This window comes from Somniosus microcephalus, chromosome 9, assembly GCF_052327205.1.
Source record: "Somniosus microcephalus isolate GS21.2 chromosome 9, FLI_Smic_1.0, whole genome shotgun sequence".
NCBI classification, from domain to species: Eukaryota; Metazoa; Chordata; class Chondrichthyes; order Squaliformes; family Somniosidae; genus Somniosus; species Somniosus microcephalus.
In genome coordinates, this window is record NC_140995.1 from 153,322,989 (window position 1) to 153,347,815 (window position 24,827).

The 24,827-nt window shown below is 49.7% G+C and overlaps 1 protein-coding gene across 1 annotated transcript in view; it reads left to right on the forward strand.

Annotated features, from left to right (window-relative positions):
* LOC147112787 (calcium and integrin-binding family member 4-like) overlaps positions 1-13,355 on the forward strand; it is an 89,844-nt gene extending 76,489 nt beyond the window's left edge. The window contains exon 7 of the mRNA XM_085997404.1: positions 12,613-13,355. Within this exon, the coding sequence (XP_085853530.1) occupies positions 12,613-12,634 (22 nt within the window). The 3' untranslated portion in view covers positions 12,635-13,355. The remainder of the gene's footprint in view (positions 1-12,612) is intronic.
* The last annotated feature ends 11,472 nt before the right edge of the window (positions 13,356-24,827 follow it).

Consider the following 24,827-nt stretch of genomic DNA (forward strand, 5'->3'; position numbering starts at 1 on the left):
TCAAAGTTATACACCATCCTGAATTGGAAATATATTGCCGTTTCTTCACCGTTGCTGGGTCAAAATCCTGGAACGCCCTCCCTAGCAGCACTGTGGGAGTACCTTCACTACACAGACTGCAGCGGTTCAAGAAGGCGGCTCACCACCACCTTCTCAAGCGCAATTAGGGATGGGCAATAAATGCTGGCCTTGACAGTGACACCCACATCCCAGGAACGAATAATAAAAAAAATATTTCGCCCTCTAGATCTCGCTTCCTTACCAATTATCCTGGACTGCACAATATGTAGTTCAGCAATTACCTTCACTGTGCAAATGTGCATGTTTATTTGTCCTATGTGTCTCATATAGGGGCAGGAAGACAAGGGCTTGTCCTGGGATTATTCATTGAGCTGGTAATTAAACCCTCCTAGTTGACTATACCCTGTGTTGTAACCTGAGCAGAAATAAAAAGGGCCATTCAAACATCATGGGCATGAATGTTCATTGGAATGTCTAAATCAACTTGCATTGAAGTGGTATATGAGAAGCACAATTCCACCAATTGGTTCGTCTAGATCCATTTCATATCCTCCAGCACACAGGGCTGGTCTGTGCACTTAATCCCTTGTGAGCTAAATTTAATTTAATAGTAACATTTTAATATAAATTACACCAGACTTCTTCTGTGGTCAAATAGTCAAAACTGAGGAAACAAAACAGATGCGATTCCACCCTTTTTGGGATAGTATGCTCAGACTATTTACATGATCTTGTGTTCGCGATTTAAACATCCAAAGTAAGTGTGGTCCCTCCAAGCAGCAGATGAAAACTCCTGTTCCATTTTTGCTCTTCATCTCATTTTGAAGCCAGAGAAGTTCAAGAGAGTTGTACTCCTGTACATTTCTAAAATGGTGTGCCCAAATGTGAGCCATAACTCTTGAAGATCTTAGCAATCAACAGAACCAGTATTTATGTACCTCACAGATAGGACTTGTTCTTGCAGCTGGTGGGGTGGAGGTCATATTGCACATCAAGAGCTAGAATTTTTTCATGTGGTGGCATGATTATTGAACACCACCAGCATCTAGATTAAGGTTCTCCTTCATCGGTATTTGAAATCTGTTCAGTCACAGGAAAAGTTTCAGTAAGCCTGCATGTTATTGTCAGCCATTTCAGAATGGTGTGCAACTAGGTATTTCCTTGCCATTTGCTGGGTTCATTATATTCTAGAAAGATAGAGCATTAAATGAAAAGGGAAGTAATGGCTGACATTAAAGACTAAAAAAAGGGAATATAAAGATCTGAACTGTACAGCAAGCACAGAATAGGATGAACTATAAAATCAAGCAAATGAATGTCAAAAAACTGATAAGAGGTGCAAAGAGGGAGCAAAACAAGAATATAGCGGACAATATAAAGGCTAAAAACAAAGTAATCTTTAACTATATCAGGGACAAGAGAAGGATACAGAAGAACATTGGATAATTTATCAGACCAGACCATAGGCATAGGGCAACCCCTTGGCAAGGTGTTACAAATGGAAAGGGGATGGAAATGTAGGTGTCGCTGCATGACTGCCAGCTTAGGGTCTTTTGCTTGCTATCAAAAGCTACAGCTCAAAGACCTCCATCCTTGATACCATCTTGTTGTCATTGCAAAACAAAAGGCCTGTAGGACTTTTCTGCCTGCCTCTTTCAGATCCTGAGTGGAGCTGGGCACAAGGCCTAAATATCAATTCTTCTCAGTGCAAATGGGTGCTTACCCAAAGAGACAACAGGAAAATGAGGCCCCTTTACCTCCCTCTGTCTCATTAGTATGGTTGCACCTGATCGAGGTATAACGCTGACCACTCCTTAGGAAATTGCTGGCCAATGCAGAGGGCGTAGACCCGGCATTACAGTTTTCCACTCCACCAAGCAGCCACTCAATGCAAAATAGAGAAACATCAGTACCAAAAAATCTGTTATGGGTGCAGTAACATAGTGGTTATGTTACTGGACTAATAATCCAGAGGCCTGGACTACTAATCCAGAGATGTAAGTTCAAATCCTACCATGACGGTTTGTGAACTTGAATTCAGTTAACTGAATAAATCTGGAATAAAAAGCTAGTATGGTGACCGTGAAGCTATCAGATTGTCGTAAAAACCCAACTGGTTCACTGATGTCCTTTAGGGAAGGAAATCTGCCGTCCTTACCCAGTCTGGCCTATATGTTACTCCAGACCCACAAAAATTTGGTTTACTCTTAACTGTCCTCAGAAATGGCCTAGCAAGCCACTCATACATAAGCAAAATACTGCAGATGCTGGAAATCTGAAATAAAAACAGAAAATGCTGGAAATACTCAGCAGGTCAGGTAGCATCTGTGGAGGGAAAACAGAGTTAACGTTTCAGGTCGATGACCTTTTGTCAGAACTGGAAGAAGTTAAAGAGATATGGGCCTAGAAATTCAGTTGGTTGCGCCAGCCGTTAGCGCCTTAGGAGGAGTAGATGTCGGGCGCTAGGCGGCTAGCGCCCGGGCGCAGCGCGATCTGCGCCTCGCCCCAACTTCACTAGAGATTTAGCGGCGGCGCAAAGTCTTTGCGCGCGCTCAGCTGCGCGCGCAGATCATGACGTCATTTCCTCGTGCAACGCCCTTTGTGCGCCCCCAACCGAAACTTCAGTCGCGCCGCCCCATTGTGCGCCTGGTGCCCCTAGCGACTGTTAGAGTGGAACGGTGCTCAGCCGATGCGGGGGGGCGCAAATTAAAGGGCACTCCTCTTTAATTTGCTGCCATTTCGCAGCACTCCTTCTTGAGAAACGGATCTTTGGAGAGAGACCAAGGTAGAGAGCTTTCTGCTTTGGCCCAACACTCGGACAGGTACTTCTGGCTTCAGGCCACAGCTTTCCACTAGTCTTTGCCTTCATTGACATCTCATTGTTTGCCAGCATATTATGGGGGCTGCAATGGGTGTCAACGCTGGCTTTCTCAATTACATCCAAAGGGCTCACAGACGCCGTGAGAGAGTGGCAGCCCTGGCTAGACAGAGAGGGGGCAACAGGCGTCGGGAAAGGAGGCCTTACCCACCCAGGGTATACCGCCAGCAGTTCTCCTATCTCAACATGTCTGACGAGCAGTGTGTTCGGAGGCTGCGATTCAGAAGGGAGGTGGTCACAGAGATCTGCCACCTGCTTGGCGGTGATCTGATGCCACAGCTGAGGAGCAGGACGTCTCTGTCGGTGGCAGTGAAGGTGACGGTGGCTCTCAGCTTCTATGCCACCGGCTCCTTCCAATCCGCTACTGGGGACATTGCCAACATCTCCCAGTTCGCCGTGCATTGCTGCATCCGCCAGGTGACCAATGCCCTTTTCAAAAGGAGACGTCAGTTCATCTCCTTCTCCATGGCCCTTGCCAAGCAGCAACAGCGTGCAATGGGCTTTGCAGCATTCGTGGGCTTCCCCATGGTGCAGGGCGCCATTGACTGCACGCATGTGGCTTTGCGGGCACCTCTGGAGAATGCCGAGGATTACCGCAACCGGAAGGGCTACCATTCGCTCAACGTCCAGCTGGTGTGTGACCACAGGCAGCTCATCCGAGCTGTCAATGCCCGCTTTCCAGGCAGCAGCCACGATGCCTTCATCCTGCGACAGACTTCTGTGGCAGACATGTTCCAGGCACAGCCTCACCCACGAGGATGGCTTATCGGGGACAAAGGCTATCCTTTGTGTACCTGGCTGATGACCCCGCTCCGTGCGCCCAGCACCCCTGCTGAAGAGGGATACAATGAGAGCCATCAAGCGACCAGGAACATCATTGAACAAACAATCGGCGTCCTGAAGCAACGGTTCTGCTGTCTGGATCGTTCCGGTGGAGCCCTACAGTATTCGCCGGAGCGAGTCTCCCATTTCATGGTCGTCTGCTGCATGCTGCACAACCTGGCTATCCGCAGGACTCAGGCACTGCCACCAGAGATTGGAGGACCACCTCAGGAGGAGGAGGAGGAGGACCAGCACAGGAGGGAGGCAGAAAGTGCAAGGGCCGCCCGTCGCCGGCTTATTGAACGTCGCTTCTAGGCCCCCTCTCAGGGAATGGCTTGTGCCAATGTCAGCAGATGAATGTAGCCGCTCCACAAGCCCTCAGCCGAGCAGGGCAACCAGGACTTGACAAAAAAACCATGCACACTGCAATTTAACAACAATAATTTATTGCAAACCTCTGCCCTTCCCACATTACATCCTCATGTGGAGAAGCCCCCTCCAAAAACACAAAACTACCAGTCTCGGCCTTACAAAAAGAAAGAAAGACACCAGTCTCGGCCTTACAAAAAGAAAGAAAGACACCAGTCTCGGCCTTACACAAACACAACTGCACCAGTCTCGGCCTTACAACAAGCACCAGGCATTTGTGCATACCTCTACTTTTTGCCCTGCGAGGGCGATGCCTTGCGCATCCTTGCCTGGCCCCTGCCCGCCCTGCAGCTCCTCCTCAATGGGAGCCCAGTGGCTGCAGCAAGGCTGGGGGAAGGCTGCTGAGGGGCAGATGGCGAGACGGCAGATGCCCTTGGGGGTCGGCCTGCACCAGCTCTGGCCTTGGAGTGGCCGGCTGCTGACTGCTCCAACTCTGGCTGGGCGGCAGCAGTCTGTCCAGCGGCTCGTGGCAGCTGCAATGGCAGAGTGGCAGTGTCGGCTGCAGGAATGGTGCCAACCTGGCAGATCGCAGGTGCTCGCTGGTCGCCTGAGACATTGGCACTCGCACGGGCCAGCACTGCAGCATGCGCAGCAAACAGCTGAAGAACAGACTGCTGGGCTGCTGCTGCGCGGCGAGTGCCCTGGCGATGCTTGGCTGATCCAGCGAGGGTGGCAGCAGTTAGTGCCCGGGTGGCCCTGGTCTGTGTCCGCATGACACCAGCCAGTGAATGGACGGCACGACTGAGCACTTGGCTAGAAGCCGACTGTGCTGCCGCGAAGTCCTGCAGACTCCTGGCCTGTGCTGCACTGAATTGTTCCAGACTCCTGGCCTGTGCTGCACTGAATTGTTGCAGACTCCTGGCCTGTGCTGCTCCGAATTCCTGCACACTCCTTGACAGAGACTCTATGGAGTCAGGCATCCTTGCCACTACAGCCATGAGCTCAGTGTGCCTGCGCTCAGCCTGGACGGCCATTTCCTCTAGGAGGCGCACCTCCTCTGCGCTCACCGTCGCAGGACTGGAGGCCGCACTCACCCTCTGGGGAGAAGTCCGCCGAGCTTCCCCACCCCTCCCGCGTTGCTGCAGGCCGCTGGGCCCCGGAGCTTCACTCTCCTCCGACCCTTCCCCCCGGCTCCCCTCCAGGGAAGACGTGTCCCCTACATCGCCATGGGCTGGCGCGGCTGAGGGTGGCACTGATGGGCCAGCTTCCTCTTCCTCCTCCTCGTCTTCCGAATCGCTGACAGTGGCAGCTTGCGGGCCCGCCTCCTCACCTGGCGATTCGCCATCTGAAAGCAGGAAGGCACAAGAGTAGCTTTAGAGTGAGGACAGGGCGGCAGCGAGGGAGGCATGAGTGGTGCCATTCACTGCATTGGTCGGACAGTGGCAAAGGATGCTGATCTGAGGCGCCAGTGGAACGAGCGAAGTCAAAAAGGTGATGCCCTTACCTTTGGTGCCCAGAACAGGGTCGGCATCTCCACTGGCGACGGGTCCAATCAGCCGGACTGCCATAATGCGCTCCACACGCTGGTCGAGGTCGGAGAGCTCTTTGACGTCAGGACGGCCTCCGCCGGTGTCAATTTGTTGGCGCCGGTTGTGCGCCACCTTGGCCTGCAAGAGAAAGGACGGCCTCTAAGTACAGTGTGAAGCCCTGATCTTGTCTGCACTGCCTCCCATGGTCGAATAGCTTGAACAGTGTGAAGCCCTGATCTTGTCTGCACTGCCTCCCATGGTCGAATAGCTTGAACAGTGTGAAGCCCTGATCTTGTCTGCACTGCCTCCCATGGTCGAATAGCTTGAACAGTGTGAAGCCCTGATCTTGTCTGCAATGCCTCCCATGGTGGAATAGCTTGTACAGTGTGTAAAGTCCTGAATGTGCAAGTGATTTTCATGCCAGTCCCATAGCTGCTGGATGAGGGCTGACCATTAGGGCTTTGAGGTCCCTTTGCCCATAAAGTGAGGTGCACATGCAGGGATGAGGAGGACACTGAAAAGGGTACTCACCCTGACAACCCGAGTGAGGTCGTTGAACTTCTTCCGGCATTGCACAGGAGTCCTGGCAACCACGCTGTTGGAAGACACCCTGTTGGAGACCTCCCTCCAGGCTTTCCGGTAGGCGCTGGGCAGCGGCCTCTTGCCACCTTCTGGGAAAAGAACATGGCGCCTGCGCTCCACTCCGCCAACCAGCAGCCTCAGGTCACCGTCGCTGAAGCGCTGCGCTCTCTCCCTGGCCTTCTCCATAGCCCTGGGCGTTGTGCAGGTGAAGCTGAAGTGGTCAGGCCTAGGTTGAGGGGTGCAGGGCGTGGCAGGCAAACAAATCCACCCTCCCCCTTTAAGAGCTGACCGGCGCCAGAGTGTCTGCCATCAATCAACAACTCGCTGCACCTGCGCTGCGCCCGGCCTCGGGGGTATCGCTCAGCACCGCCGGCTTAGCGCCTAAAGATAGTCGTGCATCGCCTGTTTTAGCGCAGCAACAACCTCTTGGGGTGATGCGACTGAATATCGCCGAATGGGGCGCGACTTTGCGCCGGGCGCAAACTTTAGCGGCCGTCCGACTTTACCGCCCCAAAAGTGGCTATACTGAATTTCTAGGCCAAGAGATTTTAAGCTAGTACAGGGGCAGGGAAAAGGGGGGAGGAAGGGGAGAAAGAACAAAAGGGAAAGTCTGTGAGAGGGTGGAAGCCAGGAGTGATTAAATGACGAAAGGTATGATTGTACAAAGGAAAAGGAGATGGTAATGGGACAAGTAAAGAAACAAAAGATGGGCCTAGAAGAGGTGTAAATGGGTAGAGCATGTGGTGTATGTAACCGTTCCACTTTTAAGGGAACTATTTTAAGAGATGCACTACTTTATCTTGGCTGCTGTATACTGTAATACCGGTGGTGACCACACCGGTATATAAGTGCTGTGTAATGATTTATTGAGTAGTTCAGCCCTGACCTTCGACTAGTAAAGACCTGTTAAAATTTACTCTTGTGGTCTGTGTAGTAATTCTCACTATAACACACAGACTTAACAGAGCATAATCATCAACAGCTGCCATCTGAAAAAATAGTAGCAGAGGTTATGGTCTGAAATTGTTGAACTCGATGTTGAGTCCAGAAGGCTGTACAGTGCCTAATAGAAAGATAAGGTGCTGTTCCTCAAGTTTACGTTGAGCTTCATTGGAACCGTGCAAGAGGCTAAGGACAGAGAGGTCAGAGTGGGAGTGGAGCAGAGAATTAAAGTGACAGGCAACCAGAAGCTTGAGGTCATGCTTGCGGACTGATTGGAGGCGTTCCACAAAACGTTCACCCAATCAACCAGTGAGTGGAGTCAAAGGAGAAGTTAGAGTCAAGATAGGAAGAAATTATTTCTGTTGGGCAAGAATAGGCTGAAACAATGGGTCTACTAGGGCAGTCCTGTTTGTGGATCTTGGAAACGATGTAGAAGCGGGCTGTGCGGGGTTGGGGGACTATGAGGGTGGCGGCCATGGAGAGATGATCTCTAGAGCTGTTAATGATTCTGCTATACCCATGAACGCCTCTTCTAGACCCATCATTTATTTCTTGTTCATTACCATCTCCTTTTGCTTTCTACAATCATCCCTTTTGTCATTTAATCACTCCTGGCTTCCACCGTATCACAGAACTTCCATTTTGTTCTTTCCTCCCCTTTCCCTGCCACTGCACTTGCTTAAAATCTCTTATCTCTAACTTTTTCCAGTTTGGACGAAGGGTCATTGACCTGAAACGTTAACTCTGTTTTCTCTCCACAGATGCTACCTGACCTGCTGAGTATTTCCAGCATTTTTAGTTTTTATTAGCAATCCACTCAGTTGTATCAACCCGCTACAAAAAGTTACAATAAGAATAAAACTGGACGGACCACCCATCATCAACCTAGGCATCGGATTCGGACAGGGCAAAGGCACATCCAGCCCAGTGGACCCTGCAAAGTCCTCCTCTGGTGACTTGTGCCAAAATTGGGAGAGCTATCCCACAGGCTAATCAAGCAACAGCCTGACATAATCATACTCACTGAATCATATCTATCAGTGTAGGGGGATGGGGCTCTGCTCTGCCCAATTGCAGGGGTCTTTAGTGCCTGTTGATGTATTGGGCCTCGATCTCCTTTATACCCTTGCAGCTTATGTTAGCCTGCAGGTCGGGTGTCACTAAACACCCTCTAAGGAGATAGAGAACAACAGCTTATAGAGGAGGACTAAAATATGGTGGCGACCCGCACAGTTTATACCTAATCTGTGGGGTACTCCTGAGCCCAAGTGCTCCTGGAGTCCTCTCTCTTTTCCCTAGTCTGCTGTTCCCTTGTTTGGCGGGTTCGAAGCGCCCTAATGCCCCTATCTGGTTCTAACTCCAGAATTTGGGTGGAGAATGATGCACTTTAAATAGACACTCGGAGACAAGTAGTCCTTGGAAAAAGAACAGGTGACAACCAATTTTATTTGCCAAGGTAAGTTCTACCACAAACGTAATAAACACACGCACACATTTATAACTATAAATAAAATATGAGAGAGAACGGACACAACGAGAATGTTTACACAGTTTTATCTTTACCAAGTCCAATCCCACCAACCCACTTTCCTACATAAACTAGACTGACAGTTGCAGGCCCTTGGATTATACTCACAGCCTCCTCCCTTGACAGATGGAATTTTGAGTGCGGTTGTTGGGTTGTTGTTGTTGCTGTCATCGTCGGAATTCGACCTGTGCCTCGGGGTTTGCCGTACCCCGAACCTCGGAGAGGGCCTTGCTGCGTCTGGTCGGGTTTTCTCGAAGTTTGGTTTTGTTGATTGCGCTTTCAGTTGGTTGTCGTTGGTTGGTTTGTGCTTGATGGAAAAGGTTCCCGAAATGACTGGAGTGAATACCGTCTTCCACAGCCACTTCGGTCGTTGGTGTCTTCTTGTCGAGGTCCCCGGAACGGGAGTCGGTATACGGTACGGCTTCTTGCGGCGATGTTGCGCCGTCTGGTAGCAGAGTAAACCTTCAGTATACCGATTGAGCCTGGGGCCTGATGGTGGATCTTCTCAGCGCGGCTGGAGTTCTTTAGATGTTAGTTCGCCCCAGCTCGTCCCTCCCGGGCTCGTCTTTTCCCTCAGCATCTTAACTCGCTCTCCTGTTCGTTCTTCTGGTAATAGTTCTCTCTCAGCGTTGGTCCTTCGTGTTCCATATTTATACAGGTAGGTGTGAGGACAGGGGTATTGTTTTGAGTGCACATCGGCTCCTCCAAGTCTGCTGCTCCATTGTGTCAGTCCTGGGACTTGATTAGTTTGGGCCACCGCTTAACTGTAGTGATCCCAAGACTATTGTCCCTAGTCCGAGTTGATTAAGGTGATGATGGCTTGTATTCATAGCCCGATTAGGGGTGAGTCACATATTCAAACCCGGACCGGGTGGTCCCCATTGGCCGGGGGTTTCCTCACTTCAGGTCTGACTCGGTCCCCTGATTGGCCTTTGAGAATGCACTCTGCTTCAATTGGCCGACATCTATGGCTCGCCTCTGAGCCACAGTCCCCTGTATTCGGATGTCCCAGGCATATCCCAACCTGCTTGTTGGGACCTCTGCCTTGGCCGAAAATGTTGGTTTTAAACTGTATAGGGCAATCCAATTTTTGGTAAAACGTGGTTGTGGATTTTCGAACCCTACATCAGCCAATGTCCCAGACTCTATCACCATCCCAGAGGTGGTGGCACAGTGGTATACAGTCAGGAGGGAGTCGTCAACATTGACTCCGGACTCCATGAAGTCTCATGGCATCAGCTCAAACATGAGCAAGGAAATTTCCTGCTGATTACCACCTCCCTCAGCTGATGAACCATGTTGACCACCACTTGGAAGAAGCGTTGAGGGTAGCAAGGGCACAGAATGTACTCTGGTTGGGGGACTTCAATATCCATCACCAAGAGTGGCTTGGTAGCACCACTACTGACTGACCTTGCTGAGTTCTGAAGGACATAACTACCAGACTGGGCTTCCAGCAGGTGGTGAGAAAACCAACACGAGAGAAAAAACCTATTTGACCTCGTCCTCACCAATCTACCTGTCGCAGATGCATCTGTCCACGACAGTATTGGTAGAAGAAACCACTGCACCGTCCTTGTGGAAACGAAGTCCCATCTTCACACTGAGGACACCCTCCTTCGTGTTGTGTGGCACTACCACCATGCAAAATGGGATAGATTCAGAACAGATCGAGCAGCACAAAACTGGGCATCCATGAGGCACTGTGGGCCATCAGCAGCAGCATAATTGTATTCCACCACAATTTGTAACTGCATGGCCCGGCATACCCCTCACTTTACCATTACCATCAAGCCAGGCGGCCAACCCTGATTCAATGAGGAGTGTAGAAGACCATGCCAGGAGCAGCACCAGGCGTATCTGAAAATGAGGTGGCAACACAGTGAAGCTACAACAGAGGACTACGTGCTATAGATAGAGCCAAGCGATCCCACAACCAACGGATCAAAACTCTGCAGTCCTGCCACATTCAGTTGTGAATGATGGTGGACAATTAAACAACTAACGGGAGGAAGAGGCTCCATGATCATCCCCATCCCCAACAATGGCAGAGCCCAGCACGAGTGCAAAAGACAAGCAGAAGTGTACACAACCATCTTCAGCCAAAAGTACCCAGTGGGTGATCCATCTCAGCCTCCTCCTGAAGGCCACACCATCACAGGTGCCAGTCTTCAGCCAATTCGATAAACTCCACATGATATCAAGAAATGGCTGAGCGCACTGGATACAGCAAAGGCTATGGGCCCAACAACATTCCAGCTGAAGACTTATGCTCCAAAGCCAGCCGTGCCTCTAGCCAAGTTGTTCCTGTACACCTACACCACTGGCATCGACCCGACAAAGTGGAAAATTGCCCAGGTATGTCCTGTCCACAAAAAGCAGGACAAATTCAATCGGCCTACTCGCAATCATCAGCAAAGTGATGGAAGGTATCATCAACAGTGCTATCAAGCAGTACTTACTCACCAATAACCTGCTCACTGATGCTTAGTTTGGGTTCCGCCAGGAATACTCAGCTCTAGACCTCATTACAGCCTTGGTCCAAACAGGGACAAAAGAACTGAATTCCAGAGGTAAGGTGGGAGCCACTGTCCTTGACATCACAGCAGCACTTGACTGAGTGTGGCACCAAGGAGCCCTAGCAAAATTGAAGTCAATGGGAATCAGGGGGAAAACTCTCCACTGGCTGGAGTCATACCTAGCACAAAGGAAGATGGTTGTGGTTGTTGGAGGCCAATCATCTCAACCCCAGGACATCACTGCAGGGGTTCCTTAGGGCAGTGTCCTAGGCCCAACCATCTTCAGCTGCTTCATCAATAACCTTCCCTCCATCATAAGGTCAGAAGTGAGGATGTTTGCTGATGATTGCACAATGTTCAATTTCATACACAATTCATCAAATAATGAAGCAGTCTGTGCTCACATGTAGAAAGACCTTGAAAACATCCAGGCTTAGGCTGATAGGTGACAAGTAACATTCACGCCAGACAAGTGCCAACCAATGACCATCTTCAACAAGAGAAAGTCTGACCACCTCCCCTTAACATTCAATTAAATTACCAGCGTCAAATCCCTCACCATCAACATCCTGGGGGTTACCAATGACCAGAAACTTAACTGGACCAGCGACATAAATACCATGGCTACAAGAGCGGGACAAAAGCTGGGCATTCTGTGGCAAGTGACTCACCTCCTGTCTCCCCAAAGACTTTCCACCACCTAAGAGACACAAGTCAGGAGTGTGATGGAATAATCTCCATTTGCCTGGATGAGTGTAGCTCCAACAACACTCAAGAAGCTCAATACCATCCAGGACAAAGCAGTCCACTTGATTGGCACCCCATCCACCACCTTAAACAGCCACTCCTTCCATCACTGATGCAACGTGGCTGCAGTGTGTACTAGCTACAAGATGAACAGCCGTAACTTGCCGAGGCTACTTTGACAGCACCTCCCGAACCCACGACCTCTACCACCTAGAAGACAAGGACAGCAAGCGCATGGAAACACCACCACTTCTAAGTCTCCCTCCTAGTCACACACCATCCTGACTTGGAAATATATCACCATTCCTTCAACGTCACTGGGTCAAAATCCTGGAACTCCCTCCCTAACAGCACTGTGGGATTACCTTCACCACACCGAGTGCAGTGGTCTCACCACCACCTTCTCAAGTGCAATTAGGGATGGACAATAAATGCTGACCTTGCCAGCGACGCCCACATCCTCATGAACGAATAAAAAAAACTTCAATTGATCTTTCACCCCTGTTAACATACATCTAGGATTTTTGTCATTATTAATGTACAGTAGAAGATAGCCCCCGCTGTATGTCCTGTGTGATAAAGAATTATTGTGTTCCCTGTGAAAGGAATTTAACAAAGAATGAGCTTTCGGTGTGTATCTCTTTGGTTTTTAATAACATTTTCTTTTTTTTTTAGATCCTTTACAATTCGTTTCTGAGTGAATGAAACAGACTGGATAAGAGTGCAAGAAGCAGAAAGTGGAGCCATACACGATGTCTGCACGCAAAGCATTCAAGCATCTTATTTAATATTGATGCATTACATTCATTGAATTATAAATTGTGAATCAGCAAGTTCTTTAACTGAGAGTGACACAAGTATCCCACAGCCTTTTAATTTAATGTCATGGATTTTACTGTGAGTACAACTCACACTTGTATATTTTTGATGACATTTGCAAAACGTGCAATTATCTTTTCACTTGCAGAGATGATGGGAGCTTTTCATCCTCTCAGAATGGTTCCACATGAAGAAATGAATATGATGCAAATGTTACCAATGTGCATAATTTGTGTAATTCCCACTGTCATCAAAGAAAGGTGCACCTAGTTGGAAATTTAGACTTAAAAAATGACACGAGGCAGATAATTAGACCATTTAACAGTCAACCAAGCAGATTAATATTTTTTTCTGCATTTCCACTGATCCAGCAGCTTAATCAAATACAGATTTGTTGTTATCTTATAACCCTAATGGCTGAAAATAAGAAAAGGACTGCACTTTTTAGAGAGCGATGTACCAATAGATATGCATGTAATACTAAAAATAATTCTTCAGTCAAATCTATTTTGTTTTTCAGCATAGTTAAAAACCGACAGTGCAAGTGGTTTGTTAAGTTTATTTTTAAGAATATCAATAAAGACTATGTTTGCCATGTTTTCCTTAATGAATTATAAATTGAAAGCTGATGATTTTAAAGAGCCTTCAAAAGATTTTATAAAATGTATGCAAATTCTGCCAAATCCAAAACCTGACATGATGATAGCAATACGAGTCTTTTCTAGAAGAACATGGGATAGATTTTCCTGTTTATGCACTTGGGCATATTGGATTGCAGGCTGCAGTGCATTGGGAATGTTAGATGGAAGGATTGCACACCCACAAGGAAGCCTGCCCGATTTTCTGTCTATTTATTATCTCTAAATACTTTTATTTCTTGCTTTTATTCTTTATTATTTGCTTCCCTTTCACATTGTTAAGCTATCAGCACCAGAAAAAAGCAAACCATGCACTGGGGTTCATTTCTAGAGGGATATAATTGAAAAGCAATGAAGTTATGTTAAACTTGTATCGAACCTTGGTTAGACCACATGGAGTACTGTCCACAACTCTGGTCTCCATATTATAAAAAGGATATAGAGACACTGGAGGAAGTGCAAAAAGAATTCACGAGGATGATACCAGAACTGAGAGGATATGCTGATCAGGAAAGGCTGAACAGGCTGGGGTTCATTTCTCCAGAGAAGAGAAGGCTGAGGGATGACCTGATAGAGGTCTTTAAGATTATGAAAGGATTTGATAGGGTAGACGTAGAGAAGGTGTTTCCACTTGTGGGGGAGTCCAAAACTAATGGCTATAAATATAAGATAGTCACCAATAAATCCAATAGGGAATTCAGGAGCAACTTCTTTACCCAAAGAGTAATAACAATATGGAACGTGCTACCACAAGGAGTAGCTGAGACAAATAGCATAGATGCATTTAAGTGGAAGCTAGATAAGCACATGAGGGAGAAAGGAATAGAAGGATATGCTAATAGGGTTAGAGGGAGAGTGGGGGGGAGGCTTGTTTGGAGCATAAATGCCAGCAAAGTCCAGTTGGACCGAATAGCCTGTTTCTGAGCTATAGACTCTTATGGAATCTATCCTAATCAAGAGAACATGAATTTAAACTGCTTCCAGATTTTTGTTAATGACTGCTAGATATACAAGAGCATTTTGGAATAGAATTTCTTACCATTCAAACCATGTGGTGCAGTGGCATATCTACCCAAATAAGAGGGGTGGAGAGCAGTGACTACTTATGCCACTTTATGGATGTTAATATTGCATATGCATTCTATGGCTGGAATGTACTTACAGTGGCAGAAATTGCAATTATCCTATTATCTGAAATGGCTGCTTCTCAAATTTTGGTTACACCTCACCTGGGCAGTATTTGTCTTTAGTCACTGGGTGTGTTGGGAGAGCAGATCAGAGGACTCCTGATGGATTGGCTCCTGGGCTTGACACAATAAAAGGTCTACCCAGGTGACCATGTTCACTAGAAGCTTTTCACAACTGATAGGCACCACAGGTTATTAACTGTACAAACCACACAAATTTTACAATTGCCATTTGAAAAAAATTACTGGCTACTGGCTATTAGTTTGGACAGGCTATCTGATACTTTTTGTGCTCTCATTTTACGGGAAGGTGCTTGAAGTTTTTCTGGTAAAATTAGGCTACTCCCACCACTTACAGGTCTGAATAAATTAGGACATCCGTACTTAGGAAGTAAACATCTGATTTCAAGGTTCTGGCTGTGAAATTCGGCCCCTTAACATCGGCTAATAAGGCCGGTTTCAGTGAAAAAATGGCAACCACCTCACTTTCAGCCACTCCCGGCCGGTCCCGCGGCAGCCATCATTTTGGGCAGATTGGCAGCGCTGCCGTTGCCTGTGATCACTGGAGAAATGGTAATGAGGCAGATTTGGACATCAATGAGTGTGCAACACTAATTTGACTGCCATTTTCGAGGTCGCCGCTTCATTCAACACCCTCTCCAAATCACGACCAGCTGAACATGCATTCAGCAGCAGGAAGGACCCCGCCCCCTCCCCCGCCAGCGCTATTTAAAGGGATCAGCAACAACTTGCAGCTGACTTGCTTTTTGATTTATACTGACTCTGTGTAAGTTTGTGCAACTGTTTGCAGCTTTCTACAGTTATTTAAAGTTGGTGAGGTGACAGGGAGTGTTGCTGCACGTGGAGAAGGCCTTGCTTCTGATTTAAAGGGTTCTGCTCACACCACTTGCTCCCAGTCATGGGAGCTCTACTTGCAGTCCTCCTCACGCTCGAGTATGACAGGGAGATAGAGCGAAGGCAGCGAAGAAGAGGACAAGCTTCTAGCAGAGGGAGGAGGAGGAGCGGCAAGAGGGCTCTCAGCAGGAGGCTTTACCCACCTAGGGTCTTCTGAGAGCACTTTTCCTACCAGCACTTAAGCCAGGAGCAGTGTATTAGGAGGCTTCGCTTCCCCAAGGAGGTGGTCACAGAACTCTGCCAACTCTTGGAACCAGACTTGCAGCCGCAGAGCAGGGCGACAACAGCACTGCCAGTGGCCCTCATGGTCACCCTCAATTTTCTCACCACTGGATCCTTCCAGTCTGGAGCAGGAGACATAGCAAACATCTCCCAGTGTGCCTTCCATTGCTGCATCTGCGACATCACAGAGCCTCTGTACTCCAGGTGAAGGGACTTCATTGTCTTCTCTCTGAACAGAGAGAAGCAGGAGGAGCATGCATGTGGCTTGCCAGGATATCGGGCTTCCCCATGGTGCAGGATGCCATTGACTACACACACCTAGCTTTGCAGGCAGCGCATATCAATCCTGAGAGGTACCGCAACTGCAAAGGCTACCACTCACTTAGTATGCAGTTGGTGTGCAACCATATCCAGCACATCATGATGGTGAATGCCCGGTATCCTGGCAGCAGTCATGATGCCTTCATCTTTCACCAGTCCTGTGTGCCAGCTTTCTTCCAGCCACCATGTCAAACTCGGAGACAAGGGTTATACGGTCTATACCTGGCTGATGACTCCCTTCTGCAACCTCACCACTTGTGGCCAGCACTCATACAATGAGAGCCTTTCTGCCATGAGGAACCTCATCGGGCAGACCATCGAGGTTCTGAAGCAACAGTTCTGCTGTCTCAACAGCTCGGGAGGAGCCCTCCAGTACACGCCAAAGCGGGTGTCCCATTTTGTGGTGGTCTACTGCATCCTCCACAACTTGGCCAATATGAGGGCGCAGCCCTTGCCACCATGGGTTCCAGGGCCACCTCAAGAGGAGGAGGAGGAGGAAATCATAGACATTTATGGCACAGAAGGAGGCCATTCAGCCCATTGAGTCTGTGCCGACCGAAAAAGATCTATCCAGCCTAATCTCACTTTCCAGCTCTTGGTCCATAGCCTTGCAGGTTACAATACTTCAAGTGCATTGCCAAGCACTTTTTAAATGCAATGAGGGTTTCTGCCTCTACCACCCTTTCAGGCAATGAGTTCCAGACCCTCACCATTCTTTGGGTGAAAAAAGTTCTCCTCAACTCCCCTCTAATCCCCTACCAATTACTTTAAATCTATGCCCCCTGGTTATTGACCTCTCTGCTAAGGGAAATAAATCCTTCCTATCCACTCTATCTAGGCCCCTCATAATTTTAAACACCTCAGCCTCCTCTGTTCCAAAGAAAACAACCCCAGCCTATCTAATCTTTCCTCATAGCTAAAATTCTCCAGTCCTGGCAACATCCTCATAAATCTCCTCTGTACCCTCTCTAGTGCAATCACATCCTTCCTGTAATGTGGTGATCAGAACTGTACGCAGTACTCTAGCTGTGGCCTAGCTAGTATTTTATACAGTTCAAGCATAACCTCTCTGCTCTTACATTCTATGCTTCGGCTAATAAAGGAAAGTATCCCGTATGCCTTCTTAACCACCTTATCTACCTGTCCTGCTACCTTCAGGGACCTGTGGACATGCACTCCAAGGTCCCTTTGTTCCTCTACACTTCTCAGTATCCTACCATTTATTGTGCATTCCCTTGCCTTGTTAGCCCTCACCAAATGTATTACCTCACACATCTCCGGATTGAATTCCATTTGCCACTTTTCTGCCCACCTGACCAGTCCATTGATATCTTCCTGCAGTGTACAGCTTTCTTCCTCACTATCAACAACACGGCCAATTTTTGTGTCATCTTCAAACTTCTTAATCATGCCCCCTACATGGAAGTCTAAATCATTGATATATACCACAAAAAGCAAAGAACCTAGCACTGAGCCCTGTGGAACCTCACTGGAAATAGCTTTCCAGTCGCAAAAACACCCATCGACCATTACACTTTGCTTCCTGCCACTCAGCCAAATTTAGATCCAACTTGCCACTTTTCCTTGGATTCCATGAGCTTTTACTTTTCTGGCCAGTCTGCCATGTGGGACCTTGTCAAAACCTTGCTAAAATCCATGTAGACTACATCAAATACACTACCCTCATTGACCCTCCTTGTTACCTCCTCAAAAAATTCAATCAAGCTAGTCAGACACAACCTTCCCTTAACAAATCCATGCTGATTGTCCTTGATTTATCTGTGTCTTTCTAAATGACGACTAATTCTATCCCCCAGAATTTTTCCCAATAATTTGCCCACCACCGAGGTTAGGCTGACTGGCCTATAATTACTCTGTCTATCCCTTTTTCCCTTTTCAAACAACAATATAATGTTAACAGTCCTCCAGCACCACACCTGTAGCTAGAGAGGATTTGAAAATAATGGTCAGAGCCTCCGCTATTTCCTCCCTTGCTTCTCTTAACAGCCTGGGATACATTTCATCCAGGCCTGGCGACTTACCTACTTTCAAAGATGCTAAACCCCTTAATAGTTCCTCTCTCACTGTTTATCTCGTCTAATATTTCTCCCTCCTCCTCCTCCTTAACTAGAAGAGGAGAAAAAGAGAAGGGAGGAGGCAGGCAGCAGGTTCCCGTTCCAGACGGGCTGTCCATGAGCACCTCATCAGGCTCTGGTTCTTATGAATGAAACCCCAGATCCCCATTGCTCACCACTTCCCCACCTTACCATCCCTCTGTCACGGAACATCACAGCGTCCTGTTGGGCACAAAGCTGAAATGAGAGCCACCACAAAACAAACATTCCAAACATCATTTATAAATTTATCAATTCCAATTCTACACAACAACGTCAACAATGTTCCCTCTAAGTTTTTGTGGGCCATGCGGCCTCTTTAAAGGGCTGTGTGGCCCATTCAAAACTCCATGCATGCACGGTTTTTGCATTTAAAAGTCGGCTCACTGGCTGCGCGGCTGCGCAGCTTAGAGGTAACATTGAACATCAACTAATCATCCTTGTGCAATCCCTTAGTGTCTGTCTTTCGTGCTCCTTTACCTACTCTAGTGCTCCTACGACGCACAGTGGCTGAAGCATGCCTTTCCATGGGTGAGACTGCAGATGATCTTGCAGGATGACCTCGGGCAGCTCTAGGCCTAGAAGGCCCGGCTGTAGACTGTACCACCTCGGCATGGGCAGCAGCAGTCTGGGCTTGCTGAATGACAGGCAGCAGCAAGGGCACTGGCCGAGTGGCAGTGGTGGGAGTAGTGTTAGAGCACAGATTGCTGGACTGCTGTGAGCCCCTTTCCACACTCGTAAACCCAGCCATAATGGCAGCAGTTTGATCTTGCATGGCAGCAAGCTGAGCCTGCAGGAGAGCTGTCTGAGCTTCCACTGCAGTTCTCAGACGTTGGGTCACTTCTGCCTGTGCTGCAATGGAAGCTGCAAGATCGCCCATCACACTCAGCATCATGGTTAGGTCCACAAGTATCCTAGTAGAGTTGCCCATCATTTCCATCCTGGAAATCATGGGCTCCAAGCTCCGCAGAAAACCCCGTGCAATGTTGGAGCCGGACTCCTCCATGCCCCTTGTCACTGCCAAGAGGCACACTGGCAGGCTTGCCATTGCACCGAGCATTTCTGTGTGCATGCCCAGCCCCCTTCTTCTGAATGCCGCCCCATCGAGATCATCATCTGAGTCCTGTGCAGCAGAACTCGTGCGTGAACTTGCCCTCTGGGGAGCTGGCACCCGAGCTACCCTTTCCCCCTGGCCTGGTTGCAGCCCACCCATGCCTAGTGACTCACCAACTGCAGATCCTGCCTCTATACTACCCTCTAAAGTCCGCACAATGCCATTTTCGAGCTGGTGCCTGGGAATGTCAGATCGAGTGAATGTGCCTCTTCTTCTCCTTCACTTTCCCCCTTCCTAACATCAGGACAGGCTGGGCCGGTGGGACTTCATGGGTATCTGAAAGGAGAAAGGTACAAGGGGCGGGGCAAAGAAAGATGTGCATGCTTACACCATCAGCAGCTTGTAAGTGAGAAGAGATTGTGGCATGAGGGGGTAGTGTGATGTGAGAACAAGGATTAGGTATGAGCATACCATCATCATCAGCAATGCTTTCAACTTCGCCGCTCGTCATGGCCTCAGTAACAACCCCTCCAATTATCTCCAGTACTGTGTTCTCCAGCTCAGTGAGGTTCTGAATTTGGGCTTCCCCTCTGATGTGCCTCAATAATTCCGAGACTCGAAGGTAGCAGAACAAAACAAGGCTTTTATTGGTGGGGGTGCCGTTGGTCGGTGTTCTTCCGGGGGTGATGAAAGAGTAGTGGGTGGGTAAGAGTTGCTGTGATCGTCGTTGCCGCTATTGCCGTGGTTGTTGTCGATGCCGGCTGGGGCGACGTCTTTTATGGACACGGTGTCCTCCCTTCCGTCGGCGTGCCGGACATATGCGTATTGGGGGTTGGCGTGGAGTAGGTGTACTGGCTCCACGAGAGGGTCCGTCTTGTGGCCCCTCACATGCCTTCGCACGAGTACCAGACCTGGGGTGGAGAGCCATGACGGCATGGATACGCCTGAGGTGGATTTCCGGGGAAAGACAAACATTCGTTCATGAGGCGTGGTATTAGTGGCCGTACACAATAGCGACCGTATCGAATGGAGCACGTCCGAGAGGACTTCCTGCCAGCGGGAGATAGGGAGGCCCTTGGTCCTTAGAGTTAGAGTGACTGCTTTCCATACTGTCCCGTTCTCTCGCTCCACTTGGCCGTTACCCCGGGGGTTGTAGCTGGTGGTACGGCTCGTGGCGATCCCCCTGGACAGCATGTACTGGCGTAGCTCTTCACTCATGAAGGACGCCCCCCTATCCGTATGGATGTAGCTCGGCATACCGAACAGGCAGAACAGGCTGTTGAGGCATTTAATGACCGTGGCGCTGGTCATGTCTGGGCAGGGGAAGGCGAATGGGAACCGGGAGTATTCGTCCACAATGTTCAGGAAGTAAACATTGCGGTCGACGGACGGGAGGGGGCCCTTGAAATCTAAGCTGAGCCGCTCAAAGGGCCGTGTAGCTTTGATTAAGTGGGCTCTATCTGGGCGGTAAAACCGAGGCTTGCACTCAGCGCAAGTGCGGCAGTTCCTGGTCAGGAACCGAACTTCCTCAATCGAGTAGGGTAAGTTACGGGACTTTATGAAGTGGAACAGCCGCGTGACCCCTGGGTGGCAGAGGTCGTTGTGGAGGGTCTGTAGCCGATCCCCGGTGGCGCTGGCACACATCCCTTGTGAGAGGGCGTCAGGGGATTCGTTAAGGGCCCCTGGCCGGTAAATGATGTCGTACTCGAAGGTGGAGAGCTCGATCCGCCACCTAAGAATCTTATCATTTTTAATCTTCCCCCTCTGTTTATTATTGAACATAAACGCTACCGACCGCTGGTCGGTAAGTAGGGTGAAGCGTTTGCCGGCTAGGTAGTGGCGCCAGTGGCGCACTGCCTCCACGATGGCTTGGGCCTCCTTTTCCACGGAGGAGTGTCTGATCTCGGGCCCTTGGAGGGTCCTCGAGAAGAAAGCTACGGGCCGCCCCGCCTGGTTGAGGGTGGCCGCCAAGGCGAAGTCAGACGCATCACTTTCCACTTGAAATGGAGTGTTCTCGTCCACTGCCTGTAGCGTGGCCCACTCAATATCCTGCTTAATGCTTTTGAAGGCGGCGTGGGCCTCAGCAGAGAGCGGGAAAGAGGATGCTTTCAAGAGGGGGCGGGCTTTGTCAGAGTAGTTGGGGACCCATTGGGAATAATAAGAAAATAACCCCAGGCATCTTTTCAGGGCTTTGGGAGTGTTGGGCAGGGGCAGCTCCCGTAGGGGGCGCAATCGGTTGGGGTCTGGTCCGATTTCCCCATTCTCCACCACGCTGCCTAGTATGCAGAGGCGCGTGGTGTTGTAAACGCACTTGTCCTCGTTGTAGGTGAGGTTGAGTTTTTGTGCGGTTTTCAGGAACCTCTCGAGGTTCGAGTCGTGATCCTGCTGGTTGTGACCGCAGATGGTGACGTTGTCGAGGTAGGGGAAGGTTGCCTGCAAGTGGTGGTCATCGACCATGCGGTCCATCTCCCTCTGGAAGACCGAGACCCCATTCGTCACCCCAAAGGGGACTCTGAGGAATTGGTAGAGGCGTCCGTTCGCCTCGAAGGCGGTGTACGGGCGGTCCTCTGGTCTGATAGGGAGCTGGTGGTACGTTGACTTGAGGTCGATGGTGGAGAACACCCGGTATTGGGCGATTTGGTTCACCATTTCTGATATGCGGGGTAGCGGGTAGGCGTCTAGTAGGGTGTACCTGTTGATCGTTTGACTATAGTCGATCACCATCCGTTTCTTCTCGCTACCCCTTACCACTACCACTTGGGCGCGCCACGGGCTGTTGCTGCGTTCAATAATGCGCTCTTTCAGGAGCCTGTCTACCTCGGTCGCGATAAACCGCCTGTCCTCCCAGCTGTACCTCCTGCTTTTGGTCGCTATTGGCCAGCAGTTAGGGGTAAGGTTCGCGAATAGCGAAGGCGGCTTTACCTTCAGGGTAGCCAGACCGCACACTGTGAGGGGCGGCTGGGACCCACCGTACTTGAGCGTGATGCTTTGGTGGTTGCACTGGAAATCCAGGCCCAAGATCACGCTCGCACATATGTTCTTCATGATTAATACTTTAAAATTATCATATACAGTTCCGTTAACGCACAATTCTACCGTGCAGTAACCCAGAATGGTCGATGTCTGGGTTTTGTCAGCCATAGAGATGGTACCCTGAGTAGGGACCACCTTTAGGGAGAGTTGTTGTGCCAGTTCTGGGTGGATAAAGCTCTCCGTGCTTCCACTGTCAATTAAGCATTTAACCCGGCACCTGTTTACCTCGATGTCCACCATTGATCTGGATAGCGGGTGCGGCCTGGTCTGGTCCACTGTGACCGATGCCACTGTAGGGCCCTGATCGATACAAGATGGCGTCCACGCTGTCTGCTCACAAGATGGCGGACCCCACGAGGTCGGGCAAGATGGCGTCCAAGATGGCCGCTCCCACGGCGCACACGCGGCGGTGGCGGGTTTTCCGGCGGTTGGTTTTCCGGCGGGGTTCCCTCTGCACACCTTCCCGAAGTGCCCCTTCTTACCGCACTTAAAGCAGGTGGTGCCTTTCGCCGGGCACAGGTTTCTGGTGTGCTTTGGCTGCCCGCAGAAGTAGCAGTTGGGTCCCTGACGCGTCGCGGCTGTCGTAGGGCTTCTGGGGGGAGAGCGGGGCCCAGCCGGTGTCGGGCTGTCGGGCGGGGAAGATGCCTTCCAAGATGGCGGCGCCCTCGGTGCACATGTGGCGGCGTGGACGGCGCGGGCTGAAGAGTAGGCGTCCGAGTTTCTCTGGGCCACATCCAGGGATCGCGCGGTGTCCGCAGCCTGTTTCAGGTCCAACCCCGTTTTTTCCAGCAGTCTTTGCCGGATGTAAGTGGAGCTGAGGCCTGTGATGAAGGCATCGCGAACAAGCTCGTCAGTGTACACTGCGGCTTTTACATCTCGGCACTTGCAGTCTTTGCCAAGCATTTTCAGGGTGCTTAGGAACTCCTCCACCGATTCCCCAGGTCGCTGTGCGCGGGTAGCGAGCAGGTGCCTAGCATACACCTCATTCGTAGGCTGCTGGTAATGCACCTTTAAGATGTCGCAGGCGGCCAGGTACGTCTCGGCGTCTTGGATGAGGGGGTAAACCCGGTGGCTTACCCAATTCCGCAGAATTCCGAGTCTCATCCTCGCAGCGTCCGTAGCGTCTTTGACGGCTGCGGAATTGTCCAGGAAGAATTCCATACACTCAAACCAGTGTCCGAAGCGTGCTGATGCGTCCGGAACATGTTGATCCAAATCCAAACGTTCGGGTTTCAGGAGTTGATCCATAGTGTTGAAAAATAAGTTAATAAAATTGATGTGCCTCAATAATTCCGAGACTCGAAGTTAGCAGAACAAAAACAAGGCTTTTATTAATTTAGAACATAACACATAAGAGAGAGAGATGTCTTCCTTCTGGAGACTGAGGCCAGACTGAACTAGCTTACAAACGGGGCCAGGTATGGGCGGAGCCCTACACACAGCACATTCCAGCACATTCCAGTATACAATACAGCACATTCCAGTACACAATACAATGAGGTCTGGGGGAAGGGAAATGACACTGAAACCAATCTCAGTCACAGGCAGTGATGAATGGAATATTTCATCACAAGCAAAACACTAATCACATCGAAAGAGGTATTGGCCCATTACAACCCAGCATTACCAATTCGGTTGGCATGTGATGCGTCACCCTACGGCATTGGAGCAGTGCTGTTGCACAAATTCTCGGACGGCTCAGAGAGGCCAATAGCCTTTGCGTCACGATCACTAACCTCAGCCGAGCGTAACTGCGCCCAGATTGACAGGGAGGCCCTCAGCCTAGTGTGGGGAGTGAAAAAGTTCAATCACTATCTGCACGGGCAGAAGTTCACCTTGCTGACTGACCACCAACCACTTGTCTCCATCTTTAATCCAAAGAAGGGCGTTCCGGTGATGACTGCGCAACGGCTACAAAGATGGTCCCTTTTTCTAGGGGCGCACCAATATGAAATCGAGTATAAGGGCACGAAACAGCATGGAAACGCTGATGGGCTATCACGCCTGCCACTGCCTACTGCGGAGGAAGCACCAGCAGTGGATCCTGTCGAAATATTTCATTCGACTATAATTGAATGCTTGCCAGTAACTAACGCTGGTATAGAGAAGGAGACCCGAAATGACCAGACACTGTCTCGGGTATATGACTTGACGGTGAAGGGATGGCCAGCACATGGCGACTCACTGTTGCCAGCATTCTCATCCAGAAGAGAACAGCTGTCAGTATGCCAGGGGACCTTGATGTGTGGATCCCGAGTGGTAATTCCACCCAAGTGAAGGGAGAGAGTGCTCAATGAGCTTCACGAAGGTCATCTGGGAGGGGTGAAAATGAAAAGCCTTGCTAGGGCTTATGTGTGGTGGCCGGGGATCGATCAGCAAATCAAGGACCTGACAAAGAGCTGCTCAGGATGCCAGAAGGTCCAAAATGCACCACCACATGCCCCTCTACACCCATGGGAGTGGCCCTCATCTCCATGCATATTGATTTTGCTGGTCCATTCATGGACTCAATGTTTTTAATAGCCATGGATGCGCACTCGAAATGGCCTGAGGTCACCAAAATGTCCTCCACCACCACAGAGAAAAC